This window comes from Kogia breviceps, chromosome 7 (genome assembly GCF_026419965.1).
Source record: "Kogia breviceps isolate mKogBre1 chromosome 7, mKogBre1 haplotype 1, whole genome shotgun sequence".
Classification (NCBI taxonomy): domain Eukaryota; kingdom Metazoa; phylum Chordata; class Mammalia; order Artiodactyla; family Physeteridae; genus Kogia; species Kogia breviceps.
The window spans coordinates 9,883,234-9,906,060 of NC_081316.1; the positions used below are offsets into that span (position 1 = coordinate 9,883,234).

The window sequence follows — 22,827 nt, forward strand, 5'->3', positions numbered from 1 at the left end:
AGAAACACACAGAATGCCATCTAACCAGAAATGCCTCAAGAATGTTCTAGAATGGGAGAAGTGCCTTTTTTTTTTTGGCAGTGCTGAGTGGCTTGTGGGGATCTTAGTTCCCTGACCAGGGATTGAAACTGTGCCCTTGGCAGTGAAAGTGGGGAGTCCTAACCAGTGGACCTCCAGGGAATTCATGAGAAGTGCCCATCTTTTTCTTGCAGTACGCGGGCCTCTCACTGTTGTGGCCTCTCCCGTTGTGGAGCACAGGCTCCGGATGCACAGGCTCAGCGGCCGTGGCTCATGGGCCCAGCCGCTCTGCAGCATGTGGGATCTTCCCGGACCGGGGCACGAACCCGCGTCCCCTGCGTGGGCAGGTGGACTCTCAACCACTGCGCTACCAGGGAAGCCCGAAAAGTGCCTATCTTTAGGGCTAACAGGTAATCCACAAAAAGGTGAAGCTAACCTTGAACTTAAACATAAGTTCCCCAAATGCCTGTAGAGAACACTTGCCCAATGGTAAAAATAAGGTAAAAATTACATAAGTCAAACAGACAATATTTTTTGTAAAACACGATAGAACTGATAAGGTTGCCTCCACAAAGACTGCACGCTTCAACTGCTCACCCTTCCGGTAATTGTGACGATAGATGTGAAAGGCGTACAGAAGCTCATAGTAATTGTGAGTCATGAGGTCCACGGCTCTCGCACGTGATTCAATTATTCCCACAACCTGAAGGAGGCAATCAGATATCAAAGTTAGTAGCCAGCATGACAGCCACCACAGCTGTGTCCAGTGGTCAGTGGATAAATAAAATTACCTCATTATGCAGGTTCACATAGGGAAACTCCACAAGATCCTGTAGCTGTGAGCGTTCACAAAGAACTACCACCAGCTGCCGCAAACAATCTAACTGTCTAGAAGGAAAGAAAGTGATATGAGGGTAAATTTTCTTAGTGGATTACACAGGGCTGGTGAATTGCCTCCTCTAAATAAGACTGTGAGTTTGATTACCTGCTGGAATCAGGAATTTGGGTTAAGGCTTCATAGGCTTGGCTATTGTGACCTAAATCCAAATGATGTTTGAAAATGCATGTCCTTAAAGTAGCCTAAGTATCAAACATAGGGAAAAGAAAGAACAATAGAAATTAAAACACCACATCCATGATAAACCTCAAGGCAATAACTAGATCACACTTCGTCCTTACCTGACTTTTCCAGTCATCACCGGCTTCCGTTATTGCCGACGTAGCCAACTGAATAACCAGTTCAGGCAACCCAACGACATCGAGCAGACGCAAAACCTAAGGGGAAACAGAAGAAGAAATTTCCATTAATATTAACGTGGTATAGTGCACTTCAAGTTGGAATACGATTTAAAACCAATTAGAAAGATAAGTAGGTCAGATAAAGATTAAATCAAAGGTGCTGACAACAAGATGGACGAGATTATTTGGTTAATATTTAAGATTTTCCTTTAGATCCTACTGTTAAATAAGACACCTGTTATAAAACCCTTTATTGGTCTTCTGTGCACAGCTCTATCCTCAGTGTTTAGTAAATAATAGGTTCTCAGTAGATGTTTGTTGAATGAGCAAGTATAATTTCACTACTAACTTTTCCTACTAACTGTTTAGGTCATAGATGAATTTAAAGCCTAGTAAATTAGCACCACAGCCTTATAAAAACACTAAAGGGAATACGTTAATGTTTGACATAACCCATTTCTTTTTTTTTTTTTTTTTTTTGCGGTACGCGGGCCTCTCACTGTCGTGGCCTCTCCCGTTGCGGAGCACAGGCTCCAGACGCGCAGGCTCAGAGGCCATGGCTCACGGGCCCAGCCGCTCCGCGGCATGTGGGATCTTCCCGGACCAGGGTACGAACCCGTGTCCTCTGCATCGGCAGGCGGACTCTCAACCACTGCGCCACCAGGGAAGCCTTAAGGTTATACTTCTTAATGAAGTATACCATAGTTAGAAATGTACACAAATCCTAAGTACGTAGCTGGCTGAATGTTCGCAAAGTAAACATACCCACGTTCTCAGCAGCCAAGTTAAGAAGGATAATATACCAATTCTCCAAAGCCCCCGTGTGACTCCTTCCAGCCACTACTGACTTTCATTAGTTTTGTTTTTAATTTCATAGAAACAGTATCTATAGTATTGTTTTGTGTGTGTCTGCCTACTTTAAAAAAAAAAAATTATTTATTTATTTACTTTTGGCTGCGTTGGGTCTTCGTTGCTGCACGCAGACTTTCTCTAGTTGCTGCGAGTGGGGGCTACTCTTCATTGTGGTGTGCAGGCTTCTCACTGCGGTGGCTTCTCTTGTTGCAGAGGAAGGGATCTAGGGTGCGCAGGCTTCTGTAGATGTGGTGCATGGGCTTAGTTGCTCCACAGCACGTGGGATCTTCCCAGACCAGGGCTTGAACCCGTGTCTCCTGCATTGGCAGGTGGATTCTTAACCACTGCACCACCAGGGAAGCCCTGTCTGCCTGCTTTTGCTTAACATGTGTGTAAGACTGATCTATGTTATTTCATTCAGCAATTCATTTCATTGCTCTGTTGTAGTCCATTGAAGGAATATACCATAATCCATTGATCCATTCTGTTAATGGACACTTGGATTGTTTCTAATACATGACTTTTATGACATGCTGCTTGGAACATACATACATATCTCTTTTGGTAAACATGTATATCTTTCCGTATATATTTAGAATTGGAATTACTGGGTCAGAGGGCATATCAAAGATTGGAGCCAGTAGGTAAAAAGTTTTCCAAAGTGGCTGTAACCAATTTATACTCCACCATAGGTGATCAGGATGCCTTGATTATTTGCATGGCTTCCTACTATCTTGAACTGACATTTTAATTCAAGGTACACTTAGTTAGATTTTAAAGTGGCATTCTTGAAAAGTTCAATTGTTTCTGGCTGATTCTCAGACCTGATTATAGACCGACACTGTTTTTACCTTGCAATGTGACTGATGAAGAGCCTATATCAAACGTAGAAGTGCCAGCCCTATCTTATCCTCATTTACTTGTATGTACTTTGTTAATATTATATTCAATCTGGCAGCTTCACAGGAATTTTTTTTTTTTTTTTTTTTGGCCACACCACGCATGGGATGTGGGATCTTAGTTCCCCAACCAGGGATCACACCCACACCCCCTGCACTGGCAGCGTGGAGTTTTAACCACTGGACCAGGGAAGTCCCTTCACAGGAATTTTTAAAAGCCAAGTCCATCCTGTGAAGGTGATTTTCATTATTTTAAAATTTTATTTATTTATTTATTTAACTGAAGTATAGTTGATTTACAATGTGTTAATTACTGCCATACAGCAAAGTGATTCAGTTATACATATATACGCATTCTTATTTTTTTTTTTGGTGATTTTCATTAAAATCAAGCAATAGTATGTGTCAATCAGCTTCAGCAGGCAAACATACTGAAATCAAGTGGATGAGTGAGTGTCACTCTGCAACCCTGCCCCTTGCTGTGACTCACTCTCCCCTCAGATGCCTACCTCGAGACTAGGTGACAGATGACCACCTGGTGAAAGGACCAAATAAGGGCACCAGAGTCAATCCTGATATTAAACATTAGCACATCTTAATTTATTTGTTCTGTGAGTGAGTCCACTGGAGCAGTGATTTTTTATGTTGTTTTTTTTTTTCAGTGATGAAAACTATGGAGCGTTTCCACAGGAAAAAAAAAAAAAAAAACGCTTTGCATGTATTTTCAGGGGATGTATTGATACCTCAAACCTATCTGGCCTCAGATTAAAAATCTCTACTTAAAATTCAAAATAATTTTCTCATTAGTAGAATGGCAGACAGTTATTAAGAGTTACCAATCTACTTCTGTATAAATTCATTTATCTCTTTCACAAGCAATGAACAAACTGTGAAGCCTGCTCTTGTTGCATTTACTTTTTGGTAGGAAATCCAGATAAACAAATAACGTAGAATCTAGGCTCGGAGTCAAGATGGCGGACTAGGAGGACGTGGAATTTGTGTCTTCTCACAACTAGGGCCCCTACAGGAAGTGGTAGGGGACCATGGACACCTCAGGGGATGGCAGGAACCCCCAGCAACTGGGTAGGATGTGGAAAGTGGCGGGGAGTGAGGGGCTAGGAGAAGTGGAGGCGGGACAGGACTGGTGCCCCTGAGGGGTGGCTGGGGGAGGGGGAGGGATCCCACACCCAAAGGGGGAAATTGGGGGACCACTGGGAGGACAGAATTCAAAAGGGAGAGTAGCCAGGTTTCCCTGCCCACTTGGGCCCCCGGGAGCCTGCTGAGATCCGGGCCTGATCCTCTGCCCACCGAGGCCCCCTCCAGCCGCGCGGGTCCTGAGGGAGTGGGAGGGAGGAGAGGGGGAGCAAAAGTAAAGGCCGGACCTATGGGACCAGCCTCCCTGAGGGGCGGCTGGGGGAGGGGAGGAGTTCTACACCCAGCAGAACCCACCGACGGTTAGGGGTCCAGTGGTGATGGGGGAGACCCTGCGGGAGACCGAGGGGGAAGAGGGGGGCACAGAGGAATGGGAGGGAATGCAGCCAGCACTTTCCTTGTCCACTTAGGCACCGAAGAGCCCGTTGGGCTCTGGGGCCCAATTCTCTGCCTGGGGAGCCTCCCTCCTGCAGCGCAGAGCCCAAGCCCCACCCCTACACTCCCACCCAGGGCCGCATTTCTACACTTGGAGACCCCCTCTGAGACCCCCTCCTACATGCCGGGCCTAAACCCCACCCACACACCCTCACCCAAGGCCTTACTCCAAACTCCTGAACCCCACACTCCAGAGGCCCTCCTTGGGAGGTGCTGCCACGCCCCTCCCACACAAGTCCTAAGCAGCGGCCCCACCCTACAACTGAACGTCACCCTGGCTAGGCCTCACCCCCAAGGGCTTTTCCAGCTGCGTCGGTCCTAAGCCCATGCCCTGCCCCATGCTCAGATGTTACCCCCCACCTGCCTAGGTCCTGCCCCAGCCTAAACCCTGGCACTGCCTAAGTTCCGCCCCCACCTAAACTCTGCCCCCATAGCCAAGGCTTTGTTTTTTCTTTCTTTTCTTCTTTTTTCTTCTTTTAGATTGGGGTTCTGTTTTACCTTGTTGATTCATTTATATTTTTATTTTTTCTAATAAATCTTTTATTTTTCTAATTTTATTTTATTCTTTATACTTTGTTATTGTTCTGCTCCTTTTGGTTTGCTCTCTCCCCGCCCTTTTTTGGTTGTGGTTTTATTTTACCTTGTTGCAGTTGTTTCAATTATATTTTTATTTTTCCTAATATATTTTTATTTTTCTATTTTTATTTTGTTTTTTATTCTTTGTTATTGTATTGCTCCTTTTTCTTTTTCTGCCACGCCACATGGCTTGTGGGATCTTGGTTCCCAGGCCGGAGGTTGGGCCCAAGCTCCTGCGGTGGGAGCTCTGAGTCCAAACCACTGGACTAACAGAGAACCTCAGACCCCAGGGAATATTAATCAGAGTGAGGCCTCCTGGAGGTCTCATCTCCGCACCAAGACCTGGCTCCACCCAACTGCCTGCAAACTCCAGTGCTGGATGCCTCAGGCCAAACAACCAGTAAGACAGGAATACAGCCCCACCCATCAAAAAAAGGAAAAAAAAAAAAAAAAAAAAAAAAAGACAAAAAAATATGTTACAAAGGAGCAAGGTAAAAACCTACAAGACCAAATAAATGAAGATGAAATAGGCAACCTACCTGAAAAAGAATTCAGAGTAATGATAGTAAAGTTGAGCAAAAATCTCAGAAACAGAATGAAGAAAATACAAGAAACATTCAACAAGGATCTAGAAGAACTAAAGAGCAAACAAACAGTGATGAACAACACAATAACTGAAATTAAAAATACTCTAGAAGGAATCAATAGCAGAATAACTGAGGCAGAAGAACAGATAAGTGAGCTGGAAGATAAAATGGTGGAAATAACTGCCAGGGAGCAGAAGAAAAAAGAATGAAAAGAACTCAGGACAGTATTGGAGACCTCTGGGATAACATTAAATGCACCAACATTCGAATTATAGGGGTCCCAGAAGAAGAAGAGGAAAAGAAAGGGTCTGAGAAAATATTTGAAGAGATTATAGTTGAAAACTTCTCTAACATGGGAAAGGAAATAGTCAATGAAGTCCAGGAAGCACAGAGAGTCCCATACAGGATAAACCCAAAGAGAAACACTCCAAGACACATATTAATCAAACTATCAAAAATTAAATACAAAGAAAAATGTTAAAAGCAGCAAGGGAAAAGCAACAAATAACATACAAGGTAATCCCCATAAGGTTAACAGCTGATCTTTCAGCAGAAACTCTGCAAGCCAGAAGGGAGTGGCAGGACATATTTAAACTGATGAAAGGGAAAAACCTACAAGATTACTCTACCCAGCAAGGATCTCATTCAGATTCGATGGAGAAATCAAAAGCTTTACAGGCAAGCAAAAGCTAACAGGATTCAGCCCCACAAAACTAGCTCTACAACAAATGCTAATGGAACTTTTCTAAGAGGGAAACACAAGAGAAGAAAAAGACACACAAAACCAAACCCAAATCAATTAAGAAAATGGTAACAGGAACATACATATCAATAATCACCTTGAATGTAAATGGATTAAATGGTCCAACCCAAAGACACAGACTGGCTGAATGGATACAAAAACAAGAGGCTTATATATGCTGTCTACAAGAGACTCACTTCAGACCTAGGGATATGTACAGACTGAAAGTGAAGGGATGGAAAAAGATATTCCATGCAAATGGAAATCAAAAGAAAGCTGGAGTAGCAATACTCACATCAGATAAAACAGACTTTAAAATAAAGACTGTTATAAGAGATGAGGGACACTACATAATTATCAAGGGATTGATCCAAGAAGAAAACATAACAATTATAAATATTTATGCACCCAACATAGGAGCACCTCAGTACATAAGGCAAATGTTAACAGCCGTAGAAGGAGAAATCGACAGTAACACAATAATAGTGGGGGACTTTAACACCCCACTTACACCAATAGAAAGATAATCCAGATAGAAAATAAATAAGGAACCACAAGCTTTAAATGACACAACAGACAAGATAGACTTAATTGATATTTTTAGGACATTCCACCTGAAAGCAGAAGAATACACTTTCTTATCAAGTGCACATGGAACGTTCTCCAGAATAGATCACATTTTGGGTCACAAATCAAACATTGGAAAATTTAAGAAAAATGAAATTCTATCAAGCATCTTTACTGACCACAACACTATAAGATTAGAAATCAATTACAGGAAAAAACAGTAAAAAACACAAACACATGGAGGCTAAACAGTGCGCTGCTAAATAAGCAAGAGATCACTGAAGAAATAAAAGAGGAAATCAAAAAATACCTAGAAACAAATGACAACGAAAACACAACAATCCAAAACCTATGGGATGCAGCAAAAGCAGTTCTAAGAGGGAAGTTCATAGCAATTCAAGCTCACCTCAGGAAACAAGAAAAATCTCAAATAAACATCTAACCTTACACTTAAAGCAACCAGAAAAAGAAGAACAAAGAAAACCCAAAATTAGTAGAAGGAAAGAAATCATAAAGATCAGAGCAGAAATAAATGAAATAGAAACAAAGAAAACAATAGCAGAGATCAATTAAACTAAAAGCTGGTTCTTTGAGAAGATAAACACACTTGATAAACCTTTAGCCACACTCATCAAGAAAAAAAGGGAGGGGACGCAAATCAATAAAATTAGAAATGAAAAAGGAGAGGTTACAACTGATACCACAGAAATACAAAATATGGTAAGAGACTACTACGAGCAAGTATAAGCAAATAAAATGGATAACGTGAAAGAAATGGACAAATTCTTGGAAGAGTACAACCTTCCAAGATAGAACCAGGAAGAATTAGAAAATATAAACAGACCAATCACAGGTAGTGAAATAGAAACTGTAATTAAAAATCTTCCAACAAACAAAAGTCCAGGACAGATGCCTTCATAGGTGAATTCTATCAAACATTTAGAGAAGAATTAACACCTATCTTTCTCAAACTCTTCCCAAAAATTGTGGAGGGAGGAACACTCCCAAACTCGTTCTACAAGGCCACCATCACCCTGACACCAAAACCAGACAAAGATATCACAAAAAAAGAAAATTATAGACCAGTATCACTGATGAACACAGACGCAAAAATCCTCAATAAAATACAAGCAAACAGAATCCAGCAACACGTTAAAAGGATCATACACCATGATCAAGTGGGATTTTTCCCAGGGATGCAAGGATTCTTCAATATATGTAAAACAATCAATGTGATACACCATAATAACAAATTGAAGAATAAAAACCATATGATCATCTTAATAGATGCAGTAAAAGCTTTTGACAAAATTCAACACTGATTTATGATGAAAACTCTCCAGAAAGTGGGCACAGAAGGAACCTATTTCAACATAATAAAAGCCACATATGACAAACCCACAGCAAACATCATTCTCAATGGTGAAAAACTGAAAGCATTTCCTCTAAGATCAGGAACAAGACAAGGACGTCCACTCTCGCCACTATTATTCAACATAGATAGGACGTCCTAGCCACAGTAATCAGAGAGAAAAAGGAAATAAAAGGAATACAAATTGGAAAAGAAGAAGTAAAACTGTCAACGTTTGCAGATGACATGATACTATACATAGAACATCCTAAAGATGCCACCAGAAAACTACTGGAACTAATCAATGAATTTGGTAAGGTTGTAGGATACAAAATTAACGCACAGAAATCTCTTGTATTCATGTACATTAACAACAAAAGATCAGAAAGAGAAATTACGGAAACAATCCCATTTTACCATCACAACAAAAAGAATTAAATACCTAGGAATAAACCTACCTAAGGAGGCAAAAGACCTGTACTCAGAAAACTATAAAACACTGATAAAAGAAATCAAAGATAACATAAACAGATGGAGAGATATACCATGCTCCTGGATTGGAAGAATCAATATTGTGAAAATGACTATACTACTCAAAGCAATCTACAGTTTCAATGCAATCCCTATCAAATTACCAATGGCATTTTTCACAGAACTAGAACAAGAAATTTTACAATTTGTATGGAAACACAAAAGATCCTAAATAGCCAAAGCAATCTTTGAGAAAGAAAAACAGAGCTGGAGGAATCAGGCTCCCTGACTTCAGACTATACTACAAAGCTACAGTAATCAATACAGTATGGCACTGGCACAAATACAGAAATATAGATCAATGCAACAAGATAGAAAGCCCACACACATATGGTCACCTTATCTTTGACAAAGGAGGCAAGAATATACAATGGAGAAAAGACAGCCTCTTCAATAAGTGGTGCTGGGAAAATTGGACAGCTACATGTAAAAGAATGAAATTAGAACACTCCCAGACTTCCCTGGTGGCGCAGTGGTTAAGAATCCGCCTGCCAGTGCAGGGGACATGGGTTCAATCCCTGGTCTGCAAAGATCCCACATGCCACAGAGCAACTAAGCCCGTGTGCCACAACTACTGAGCCTGTGCTCTAGAGTCCACGAGCCACAACTACTGAGCCTGTGTGCCACAGCTGCTGAAGCCCACAGGCCTAGAGCCTGTGGTCCACATCAGGAGAAGCCACCATAATGAGAAGCCCTCACACCACTAGGAAGAGTAACCTCTGCTCACCACAACTAGAGAAAGCCCGTGTGCAGCAATGAAGACCCAATGCAGCCAAAAATAAATTTAAAAAAAAAGAACACTCCCTAACACCATACACAAAAATAAACTCAAAATGGATTAAAGACCTAAATATAAGGTCAGACACTATAAAACTCTTAGAGGAAAACATAGGCAGAATACTCCATAACGTAAATCACAGCAAGATCCTTTTTGACCCACCTCCTAGAGTCATGGAAATAAAAACAAAAATAAACAAACGGGACCTAATGAAACTTGAAAGTTTTTGCACAGAAAAGGAAACCGTAAACAAGACAAAAAGACAACCCTCAGAATGGGAGAAATTATTTGCAAATGAAGCAATGGACAAAGGATTAATCTCCAAGATATACAAGCAGCTCATGCAGGTTCAATATCAAAAAAACAAACAACGCAGTCCAAAAATGGGCGGAAGACCTAAATGGACATTTTTCCAAAGAAGACATACAGATGGCCAACAAATGCATGAAGAGATGCTCAACATCACTAATCATTAGAGAAATGCAAATCAAAACTACAATGAGGTATCGCCTCACACCAGTCAGAATGGCCATCATCAAAAAATCTACAAACAATAAATGCTGGAGAGAGTGTGTGGAGAAAAGGGAACCCTCCTCCACTCTTGGTAGAAACGTAAATTGATACAACCACTATGGAGAACAGTGTGGAGGTTCCTTAAAAAACTAAAAATAGAACTACCATATGACCCAGCAATCCCACTCCTGGGCATATACCCTGAGAAGACCATAATTCAAAAAGAGACACATACCACAATGTTCATTGCAGCACTATTTACAATAGCCAGGATATGGAAACAACCTAAATGTCCATCAACAGATGACTGCATAAAGAAGATGTGGCACATGTATATAATGGAATATTACTCAGCCATAAAAAGGAATGAAATTGAATTATTTGTAGTGAGGTGGATGGACCAAAAATCTGTCATACAGCATGAAGTAACTCAGAAAGAGAAAAACAAATACCGTATGCTAATGCATATATACAGAATTTTTAAAAGCGGTACTGATGAACCTAGCGGCAGGGCAGAAATAAAGATGCAGATGTACAGAACAGACTTGAGGGCACCAGTGGAGCAGGGGGAAGCTGGGATGAAGTCAGAGAGTAGCACTGATGTATATACACTACCAAATGTAAAACAGATGGCTAGTGGGAGGCTTCATAGCATAGGGAGATCAGCTCAGTGCTTTGTGATGACTTAGAGGGATGGGATAGGGAGGGTGGGAGGGAGGCTCAAGAGGGAGGGGATATGGGGATATATGTATACACACAGTTGATTCACTCTGTACAGCAGAAACTAACACAACATTGTAAAGCATTTATATTCCAATAAAGATGTGAAAAAAAATAACATAGAATCTAAAATATAACATCAAGCATGGCTAAATGTCATAAAGAAAAATAAAGCGGGGCAAGAAGAGAGACTGCCCACAGCACCTTACTCTGCACTAAGGGAGAGAAGGAGCAGGTGTGCAGGAGAGCACGTGCACGACAGCTACTCTGCTTCTTTGTAGGCAAGGCAGGGAGGAACTCTCAGGAGGTGACACAGGAGCAGAGACCTGAATGAAATGAGGGCATTAGAAACTTGATTACCTGGAGGAAGACCATTCCAGGATGAGGAACAGCAGGGAGAAAGGTCCTGAAGGGAACAGAGTATGCGCTTGGCTTCTATGGAACAGTAAGAAGGCCACTACTGTTATAGCTGAGTGAGTGACCAGAGGAAAGAGTAGGAGGAAAAAAAGGTCAGGAGGGGTACCCAGGGCTAAACCACAAACTAAGGCTAAATACAGCATTACAAGTTAATTCTTTAAGATATCAGCAAGATGAATACTAAGTAATAAAGTTCTAATGACGACAGAGCTAACAAAATTATATCATGATGGGAATTTCATTTAAGTTAAAAACATTTATCAGGGACTTCCTCAGTGGCGCAGTGGTTAAGACTCCGTACTCCCAATGCAGGGGGCCAGGGTTTGATCCCTGGTCAGGGAACTAGATCCCACATGCATGCCGCAACTAAGGAGCCCTCCTGCTGCAACTAAGACCCAGTGCAACAAAATAAAAAAAAAACCCAAAAAACAAAAAAACCATATATCAAATTTAAAAATATATGTTTCTTCAATTTCTCTAGGCAAATTCATTTTTCTCCTCGCTAGGAGATTCAGGGAGTGATTAAATTTTTATGTTATTTTTCTCCCCAAATACCAAACTAATATATTTCAGATACATTTTTTTAAACTGAAGTATAGTTAATTTACAATGTTGTGTTAGTTTCAAGTGTACAGCAAAGTGATTCAGTTATACATATTTACCTATATGTATATATTCATATTCTTACTCAGATTCTTTTCCATTATAGGTTATTACAAGATATTGAGTATAGTTCCTTGTGCTATATAGTAGGTCCTTGTTGTTTACCTATTTTATACATAGTAGTGTGTATATGTTAATCCCAAACTCCTAATTTATCTGCCCCCCCTGCCCCGTTACATTTTTACACAGGGTGGTGTAAGAAGGACCAAACCATGACAGAATATACCTTATCATAATACTGTAGCCTGGGGGTGGACACAATCTCCCCATCCTCTGAACGGATCAAGCGATCTAAGAATTCCTCTTTGCCCACTTCAGATGCTGCCTGGCAGAAACATTCCAGAGCCTGGAGAAATAGAAGAATACAAAATGACTTATGATAGACTGTTCCACTTCTAGATGCTGTAAGTCAAGGGTTCTTGTACCAATGAAAACCAAAAAAGAAATAAGATTATTCAAGACCATTGACTGCATTTACAGTTTCTGTCATATCTAAATTCTCTCTGATGCATTATTTAATATTTTCTTTAATTTATCTAACTTTTTAACTTAAATGCTGTTAGTTAAAAAGTAAACTTGAATAAGAAAATTGACGGATAAATGTGATACACCAACTGTAGCAACATGTTAACAATTGTAGAATTTGAGTGGGGGGTATATGATTGTTTAGTATGAAAGTCTTTGAACTTTTCTTTATGTTTGAAAAGCTCCATAACAGGATATCAAGAAAAAATTAGAAATGTAAACTATCATAATGGGAAGAAAACCAGCATAAAAAAAAGATATAGGACTTCCCAGGTGGTGCAGTAGTTAAGAATCCACCTGCCAATGCAGGGGACACGGGTTCGAGCTCTGCTTCGGGAAGATCCCACATGCCGCAGAGCAACTAAGCCCGTGCGCCACAACTACTGAGCCTGCGCTCTAGAGCCTGCGAGCCACAACTACTGAGCCTATGCACTTAGAGCCCTTGCTGTGCAACAGGAGAAGCCCCTGCAATGAGAAGCCCGTGCACCGCAACAAAGAGTAGCCCCCGCTCGCCACAACTAGAGAAAGCCCACGCACAGCAACAAAGACCCAACGCAGCCAAAAATAAATTTTAAAAAAAGATATAATTAAAAACAGTGTAATTGAGAAATAAATTTTATTTGAAAAAATGCATCCCTAAAAACACTTGCACAGGGGCAGGGGGGTTTTAATGTTTTCTTCTTCATATTTTCCTGTGTCCTAAGTAATCTGCAAAGTACGTGAAGCTAAACGGTCCCCACAGGTATATCATGCCCCTTGTTGGCACTATTAGTTTTCTGTATCTTTATCTGGAGGATTCTGTGCCTCCCATTCCCTTACTTAGATGGAAACTAAGTGCTCTCCTTGCACTAAGGTTTGCTCATCTTTCAAATGCAGTTTACCTTCTGTCCCTCTCCTGTAACCAGGTAGCACCGTCCCAGCATAAATCGACAGGAACCAACATTGACTTGACACCAGGGATGTAGCAGTTGAATATAATCCTTAAAGGCATAAAAGATGCTTTCTGATTAGAGAATAAATATTCCTTAAGGAGATACTCATTTCCAAGTTCTTCACAGAGGGAGAGAAGAGAGTGGTCAATCAACACAAAAGTTGTATTTCCAGAAATCATCTGGAGATTAAAACTGAATCCTGTTAATCCATTCTCATACTAGGTTATTAGACACTTTAAGAAAGCAAACAGGACTGCAGTAACACTAACACATGTAAACAAACATGCACTTTCCATCCTAGCAATTTTCCAACTTTTGGTATTTACTGGTTCAACTGACTAGATCCCAGTGAAGGATTTATATGAAGACAATGGTGTTTTCTTACTATAAAGAGAACCCAATAAAGAGAACTAACAAAAAAATACTCTATAAAAAATTGTTAGGAATGATACTGCCAAGAGGGAAGTACAGAAACTCTCTCCGGGGTACGTTTCAGTGTAAATGAGTGTACACTACTGTGGTTCTTACTATTAGCCCAATTAAAATGCAGGAAACATTTACAAAGAAAAAAGTCCCAGAAATCCCATTCTTTACAAGAATGATTGTCCTGAAATGTTCAACAGTACTCACCTGCAGTTGTACATACTGACAATTTCCCATCAAACATTCTAGAAAGAGGCAACCAGGATTGCTAGGCCATCTAGTCATTGGTTAAGGAGATTATTTACTGTTTTGGCAAAACTTAAATACATCAATACACGTTAGGCATCAAACCCCGTGAAATGGCTTAATTTTTAAAAAGAAGGTAAAGAGGGGCTTCCCTGGTGGCGCAGTGGTTAAGAATCCGTCTGCCAGTGCAGGGGACACGGGTTCGAGCCCTGTTCTGGGAAGATCCCACATACCATGGAGCAACTATGTCCGTGCACCACAACTACTGAGCCTGTGCTCTAGAGCCCGTGAGCCACAACTACTGAAGCCTGCACGCCTAGAGCCCGTGCTCTGCAACAAGAGAAGCCACCGCAGTGAGAAGCCCACGCACCGCAATGAAGAGTAGCCCCCGCTCGCCGCAACTACAGAAAGCCCATGCACAGCAATGAAGACCCACTGCAACCAGAAATAAAATTTTTTTTTAATTAATTAATTTTTTTAAAAAAAGGTAAAGGGAAGGTGGCATGGCACACGTCCTTTCAACATAATTATGTAACTTTAATATTAGACAAGCATAGTGGAAAGGTTAGATACTAGGAGCCTAGTCACCTAGATTAGAGCTCAATTAACAATGGGCTAAAGCATGTATTTCACCCCTGGGTGGTCACTTCTAATTCTAGCTAGTATATTGCACAAGCATACTATGCCAGTGGATACCCAGTACCTAACACAGCGCCTGGCATACAGAGCCATTCAATAAATATTTGATGAATGTATGTTTTAAAAGAGATCTAGGGCTTCCCTGGTGGTGCAGTGGTTAAGAATCCGCCTGCCAATGCAGGCAACACAGGTTCAAGCCCTGGTCCCAGAAGATCCCACATGCCACGGAGCAACTAAGCCTGTGTGCCACAACTACCGAGCCTGTGCTCTGGAGCCCGTGAGCCACAACTCCTGAAGCCTACACACCCTGGAGCCCGTGCTCCACAACAGGAGAAGCCACTGCGATGAGAGTAGCCCCCGCTCACTGCAACAAGAAAAAGCCTGCGTTCAGCAACAAAGACCCAATGCAGCCAAAAATTAAAAAATAAAATAACAAATAAATTATTTTTAAAAAAAGAGATCTAGGTATCAAATGTGTGTGCACCAATAAAATCTGGCTCAACTCCTGAGCAAAAAAACAAATTAAAAGAAAATAAAAATTGGGATATCTGAAAATAAATATCATCTCTTGTTGGGGGGTAAGTACCCAACCTCATTAAAAATCTTCATTACACAGGCAGAATATTACTGAATCTTAGACTATTTGGATAAAAGAAACCATTCAACTGGCTTTTAAATGAAAGGATACAAAAGCTGCAATAAATAACTGGTAATTGCAGTAATCATCTCAGGCCAGTTCAACTCAGTCTGGCTTAGAGGTGCCTTTGGTTGAGAGAACAAATGAGATATAATGTGTTTTCTTGCAGCTTCTTGGAAGAATAACTCCACAATTGTCTGAGGGCTAGATACTTAAGAATAAAAAGTTTTAACAGTCACCAACTTGTGATAGTAGTATCATTTTTCAATTAAGACAGTCTACCGACTCATTTTATGCCTGTAACAAAGAACATTTTTTATTTCAAAATATAAAATGCATCACTGGTGTAATCAATGCCAATATAAATAAAAGCAATCTGTAAACTATGAAGTACTATATAAATGCAATAAAAAAACCACTTAACATTGTAGCCATTCCTTTTCTCTAGAAAGCATTTCCAGTAAGTACAGTCCTAAGATTCTAAGTTTTATACCAAAACAACAGAAAATAAATTCTCCAGAATGGTTCTCAAGCGTGAGGGCTCCTTTTGCATATTTGCTGATGAAGACAAGATTACAAAAGCTATATGAACTTCGCAAATTAAAAAAAAGATTTTGTTGAATTAATCACTGGAGTGTCAATATACAATGGAAAAGCAGCAGTGCATATAAACACATGCAATACCCTTCATTTATGTCTGATCTAGGGTTACACCTGCACAAACCTCTTGTCACAACCAGAGGTCTCAGGACACAGCTTGCTTGTACCCTCTCAAAGTGAAAGCACAGCCTAACCGACCTTTCCAAAGCAAAGGTGGCAAAAGACCACTTTAATGAATATGCAATAAATGCCAAACTTGAAATCAAATGCATACACAGTCCAGTCCTTACCGAACTTATTTGCCATTAAAGCACCAGAGTCAGTTAGTTCCAGTACTGATAAATGCTGAAGATTAGACTCCCTGTGAGGAAAAGGAAAACAAAAAAACAACAGCTCAATAAGTTCTCCCATGCTAAACATCACTTCAACGAGTTAGCCTATCAAGAACACTGTCAATTTTATTAACAAATTACACATGAAAGGTCCACGGAAAGCACAAAAAAATCCGGAAAATGAGCCATGGTTTAGATAGTTGCCCATCATATCATTCAGTGATCCTTCAGTGAGAAGCCAGAGCAGAGATTTCTTAAGACCTCCATGCCATGAAAATCTTTGCCTTGCCAGAAAAAACAAAATGGCTTATCTAATTGAAATGAATTTTCTTCTACCCTTCTTTTGGCTACAAAGAATCTCAGCCTACCCTTAATAACTAGCACATTTTTATGTGTGGTCTAACCTCCCCCATGACCTCATCTTATTATTTTGTCTTCAACAGGATTTGTCTTTGCATTATACATATACATATATAATAATAAATCTATATTTCTTATTTTCATTCTTAGAAGTTGCCTTTAACCTTTATAAAATGGAATATCTGAAAGCTCTGAATTTTAAAGGCATATCAGTGCTATAGAATATTAAAATTTTTCTTCTTTCAGACAATGGAAAAAATAATTAAGCTCACAATTTATGTTTAAAATAATCAGAACAATGAAACTCACAGTGTGTCAACTGGAACATCAGTTGCCAAGCACTGACTTCCCCACTTAATGAGGTAATAAGATAAGAGTAGGGGAGCTGTTCGATGTAGTAGGTCTTGCTGAGCTTGAAAGAGCTGACTAGCTCCCAAAATCACCTATACATGGTGGGTGGGTGGGTGAGACAGTAAACAGCAATCAGTAATGATAACTCTTAAGGTTCAGGTGCAGGTAAAATAAAATAACACAGTTACAAAGGGCATACATAAAAGCAACACACACATATACATAAAAGCAACACACCTATTACATTTTGGGGTAGCAGGCGGCAAAAATATCTACCCATTTAACAGTACAAAATAATAAAGAGTAGCTCACCATGTCATGGGAGCTGATGGTGAAAAAGAAAACAACAAACAGCTTAACTTTCATTAAATCTGTAGGTTCAGGACTCAAGAAGAGTAACAGGGAAATCTAAGTCCTTTCTTAAGCTTCTGGTCTTGGGTAAAAATAGGTATGACTGGGCTTCCCTGGTGGCGCAGTGGTCGAGAGGCCGCCTGCCGATGCAGGGGACCTGGGTTCGTGCCCCGGTCCGGGAGGATCCCACGTGCCGCGGAGCGGCTGGGCCCGTGAGCCGTGGCCGCTGAGCCTGCGCGTCCAGAGCCTGTGCTCCGCAACGGGAGAGGCCACAGCAGTGAGAGGCCCGCGTACCGCAAAAAAAAAAAAAAAAAAAAAAAAAAATAGGTATGACCATTAGAGGAAAATTTTACAAAAATACCAAAAGCTTTAAAAATGTGCATAACTTTGGGACTTCCCTGGCGGTCCAGTGGTTAAGACTCCACGCTTCCACTGCGGGGTGCACAGGTCCATCATTCCCTGGTCGGGGAACTAAGATCCGTATGCCACGCGGCGTGGCCGAAAAGAAAAAAGCACGTGCGTTAACTTATGACCAATCGATTCTAGTTCTTAGAATTCATCCTGGAGGTATAGGCAAAGGGGTGCAGAAAGTTCTATCTATAAGGGGAAAACTGGCAACAACCTGGATGGCCACAGGATTGGCTGAATAAATTAAAATTATAGTAGGTAACTATTAAAAGTAATGCTGTATAAAAATACTTAGTAACATGTGAACATGTTGGTGAGATTTGTAAAGTGGAAGAATAAAAGCAACCAGATTCTGAAAAATAATATATAGCACATACTAATTTTCTAATAAAATTTAAAAACCATTTGCAGAGAAAAAAAATGGGTGTGTAACAAAATGTAAATAGCAGGACTTCCCTGGTCCAGTGGGTAAGACTCCACGCTTCCAATGCAGGGGGCCCGGCTTTGATCCCTGGTTGGGGAACTAGATCGCGCACGCATGCTGCAACTAAGAGTCTGCATGCTGCAACTAAAAGATCCCGCATGCCTCAACTAAGACCCGGTGCAGCAAAATAAATAAATATTAAAAAAACCTGTAATAGTGGTTATCACTGGGTAGAAGATTACAGATGAATTCCCTGGCGGTCCAGTGGTTAGAACTCAGGCTTTCACTGTCAGAGTCTGGGTTCAATCCCTGCTTGGGGAACTAAGATCCTGCAAGCCATGTGGCAAACAAACAAAAATACCGCCCCCCCAAAAAAAAAACCCTGAAGAAATGGAAGCATCTACAAAGATTGAAAAGAACTTAGTAAGTAAGAGCTGCCCTAAGTGACAGACTCTCAGGAATGGTTCCTGTTTCTCCTTGGTGGTCCTAAACAAATCATCTTCCTAAATGTTTCTTCCTTATTTTTACCTGAAATTCTGCCGTTAGCAACGTATTTGAGTTAATAAATTCTGATTTAAAAAGTATAAATATCCCTGGGAGCCCCAAAAGCCTTTCAGCTATTTATACATTAACATGAATTAGTTTAATTAGATTGCTTCCTTGTCAGGTTCAGATGAGTGAGATAAATGGGACTTCTGACGGTGGGCAGAAAGTTAATTTTTGAACATAAAACATTCAGTGGGGGGGGAGAAGAGGGCAGTAGTATGGCAACAAGAGTCTGGTGGCCTAAGGAGAATACAATGGAAAAGGATGCAGAGAATGGAGTTAGGAGGACCCCCAAAACAAACTCTATAACCTTAAAACTGCTTAGGGTAAATCCTGTACTGCAGAAATAGAGAAGTTCTTTTTCTTCTTCTTCCTCTCTTCTCCACACTAAATGGTACCCTGCTATCACATCCAAAGTTGTACTAATAATACTACTTTTTGGGAGAGCCACCCTAGGAAATTATCCCACCATTATATATACAAAGGTTAAGAGTAAAACAACCTGCTTCATATATGTTCTTAATCTGTAACTTTAGGTTATTATGTTTACTCATTCTTAATTCAACATGTATTTATAGAGTACCTACTAAGGGCCAAGCATGGGGGATAGAGCAGTGAACAAAGACAGAAGTCTCTGTGCTCTTAGAGCTGACATTCTGCTATGTGCCTGTAGGTCAAGAAGAGGTTTCAGATGTTACAAGCCTTCCCTCAGTAGTACTCACTGCATCTCCCAGCCTCATCAGTAGCTGCTGTAAGATCAAGAGGTCTCGGCAGATGAGGAAGCGAGTACTGGCAATTTTACACACACTTCTGCACACAATGCGCCCTGCCGTGCTACTACCGTAGAGCTGGGAAAGAGTCATCCGAATATTCAAAGGCTGAGCTGTAATTAAACAAAACAAAACAAAACAGTTAAATGTATCACTGTTTTCTCTAAAGCAGAGAGGTACATGTGTTGTTTTGTCATTTACCTGGATTGAATCCCTTTTCCATTTCCACTTCTGTTTCATAATCCATTTCCCGTATAAGAAGTCCAATGGCATGGGTTGGGTTCCTAATCTCTTGCAGTTTACTACAAATATCCTCCATCACATTGTCTCTATAAGGAAATTAGAAAACTCCTATTACTACCAAGAATATATAAGATAGACTCTATATGCCATATAAGCTAAATGCTCTGTGAAACAGGAAAACCAGCCATATAATAAAGGAGTAATCACTCTGGTGTACAAGATACTTTTACTCCATGTAGAAAATTTTCCCTCTTTTTTTTTTTTTGGAAATGACAGACAAAATGAATGTGAGAAAAATACTTTTACATTTTAGAATTTATAGCTCAGTTAATAGCCAGACCATAATTCATGAGTCTGTTTCTAAACCTGAATTCATGTATTAGATTTTCTGTTTAAAAGCTGAAATACCTACTAAGAATCATGGCAACTCACTTTAACGTTAAGCCTCTACTTTGTACACACTTGAGTGTACATTAAAAACCTGATCTTGGCACTAAGAATTGCTAAATTTCCATTAGGAAATGGACTTTACCCTAACTTCTCCTTACACGTCAATAGTGATCAAATCTTCCAGAATCTGTTCTGCAGCCTTTTCTGGAGACTGTAGGTTGTAACAACTCATTTCCATCATTACTGACATATCCATAGTTACTGACTCTCCAATCAGCCGAAGGCATTTTATGAGACATACGACATCCCGAGCAACATCCACATCTATAAGTAAGAGAAAGTTGACATTCATGTGTCAAGCCAATGAAGAGCTGCTAGCTAATATTATATTAAATTAAAATATTAATAATTAAATGCCAGGTATCTATCTGAGGTCTTAAAGATGTTTAGGCCTCTTCAGTTTCCCCTAAAATATCTACAATGTGTAAACTGGCCAGGAAAGACCACAGTGGAAATCAATGTTTTCTGCATTCATTTGAAAGAAAGCATAGGGTTTATGGCAGAAAGGGCTTAAATACGGACATAAGAATTACTATTACCATCAGATATGGTTGTCTCATCCTCTGTCAAAAGATTCTCATCAGGTAGGAGATATAAATGATCCACTAAGGAGGAAGGCACAAGGAAAGACAGGTACCCCTGGAAATACAAATCTTCCAGTTACATTTTTTTTTTCAGTGAATGTTTAAAGATAAAAAATATTTGAGACCTGAATCTTATCATGAGCTAACCCCAGACAAATCCAAATTAAGGGACACTCTACCGAACAACAGGCGTAGCCTTCCAAAAAATGTCAGTGTCATGAAAGACAAAGAAAGGCTGACAACAGCTGGAGATTAAGCTAAAGAAACCTGACAACTAAATAAATGCAAGATCTTGGATTGGATCCCAGATCAAGAATAAAAATTATAAGCACAACTGGTAAAATCTGAATATAAACTGTATAATATTATACCAATATCCAACTGCCTGATCTTTAAATTGTGCTGTGCTAATATAAGAATACCCTTGTGCTTAGATACATGCTAAAATGTGTAAGGATTAAGGGGAATGATGTTTACAACTAACTCTCAAGTGGCTCAGGAAGAAAAAAAATATCTATAGAAAGAAAAAAAGCAATGGAAGTTAATGAACAGTGAACCTGGTTGAAGAGTATACAGAAGTTCTCTGCATCACTCTTGCAACTTTCAAATTAGAAATCACTTCAATACAAAACAAGATGCAAAAAAGTATAAATAATGCAGAAGAATATTTAAACAAAAATGAACTATAATTTTAGGACCCCACCCAACAAAAAACCCACCAAAATCCTAAAAGCTAACTACAATATACAACAGACAGTACATTCTGAAAGACCCACTGAACAGTCTAAAGGAGTCCTTCTGTTATGTTTCTGCTCTCTTACTTTTTTCAGCAGGCACACCATGTTTGTGTGTGGATTCAAATGTAGGGCAAGAGGATGAGAAAGGGCTTCTTGATACTGAAGACAACAGGCATAGAACTTGCACCAAAATTCCTGTTGTAAATTTCGGAACTCTTCCTGGGAAAATTCATACTCTGTTACACTTCCTTGGAGCTGGCAATGAATAAAAAAAGAAACTCTTGATACCATTTGGGATCTTTCTCCCCCCAAAACATAATTGTTTAATATCATTTTACTAAGCTATAGGCAAATGAACATCCCTTATGCATTACATGCCATAGACTAATTAAAAGGTTTAGACATTTATATTTCTTACTAACAAGGTCCAATGAACAATTTCTCAATACCAATCTGCTCCATAGGGAGATGAAAGAAATTATCACTCTTTCTTTACCCAAACCTCACCTCACTTTCAACAGCTAAAGTAACTTCTTTCTTTAGTTCATTCCAGGAGAGATCTAAATTCCTGTCAGTTCCTCGACAGAAAATCTAAAAATAAAACAGATACAAAGAGACACTTTAGAGTATCACATAATACTAAAAACTGAATGAAAAATACTCCAGGTCAGAAGATACTGAGGTAATATACTATATAATAGAGACTAGACATATCTGAAACACACATTTACTCTTAACATTGCCCAAATAATTTCTCTTTATAAATTGATTGATTGATTGTCTGTGTTGGGTCCTTGTTGTTGCCCGTGGGCTTTCTCTGGTTGTGGTGAGCGGGGGCTACTCTTTTTTTAGGGGAGCTCGGGCTTCTCATTGTGGTGGCTTCTCCTGTTGTGGAGCACGGGCTCTAGGCACATGGGCTTCAGTAGTGTGGCTTGTGAGCTCTGGAGCACAGGTTCAGTAGTTGTGCTGCACGGGCTTAGTTGCTCGGTGGCACGTGGGATCTTCCCGGACCAGGGCTTGAACCTGTGTCCCCTGCATTGGCGGGCGGATTCTTACCCACTGCGCCACCAGGGAAGTCCTGTGCAAATAACTTCTAATTGTGAAATCATAGCAACTTTGAAATAGTTTCTATAGTCCAGAATAAACTACAGAAGCTCATGAATCTGTAAGAATTATAATTGGTACATCTGGATCATTACAAAAAGCAAAAGGAAACATAATGGCTATTG

The 22,827-nt window shown here is 40.1% G+C and overlaps 1 protein-coding gene across 1 annotated transcript in view; it reads right to left on the reverse strand.

The window, feature by feature from the left end:
• NUP160 (nucleoporin 160) overlaps positions 1–22,827 on the reverse strand; it is a 55,357-nt gene that overhangs the window by 12,097 nt on the left and 20,433 nt on the right. Inside the window, exons 12-27 of the mRNA XM_059069568.2 lie at positions 22,106–22,189; positions 21,683–21,853; positions 20,817–20,916; positions 20,376–20,541; positions 19,786–19,913; positions 19,537–19,697; positions 17,044–17,177; positions 16,333–16,403; positions 15,494–15,653; positions 14,128–14,197; positions 13,447–13,545; positions 12,267–12,386; positions 1,198–1,293; positions 1,004–1,098; positions 810–906; positions 616–721 (exon numbers count right to left, since the gene is read on the reverse strand). Of these exons, the coding sequence (XP_058925551.1) occupies positions 616–721; positions 810–906; positions 1,004–1,098; positions 1,198–1,293; positions 12,267–12,386; positions 13,447–13,545; positions 14,128–14,197; positions 15,494–15,653; positions 16,333–16,403; positions 17,044–17,177; positions 19,537–19,697; positions 19,786–19,913; positions 20,376–20,541; positions 20,817–20,916; positions 21,683–21,853; positions 22,106–22,189 (1,858 nt within the window). The remainder of the gene's footprint in view (positions 1–615; positions 722–809; positions 907–1,003; positions 1,099–1,197; positions 1,294–12,266; positions 12,387–13,446; positions 13,546–14,127; positions 14,198–15,493; positions 15,654–16,332; positions 16,404–17,043; positions 17,178–19,536; positions 19,698–19,785; positions 19,914–20,375; positions 20,542–20,816; positions 20,917–21,682; positions 21,854–22,105; positions 22,190–22,827) is intronic.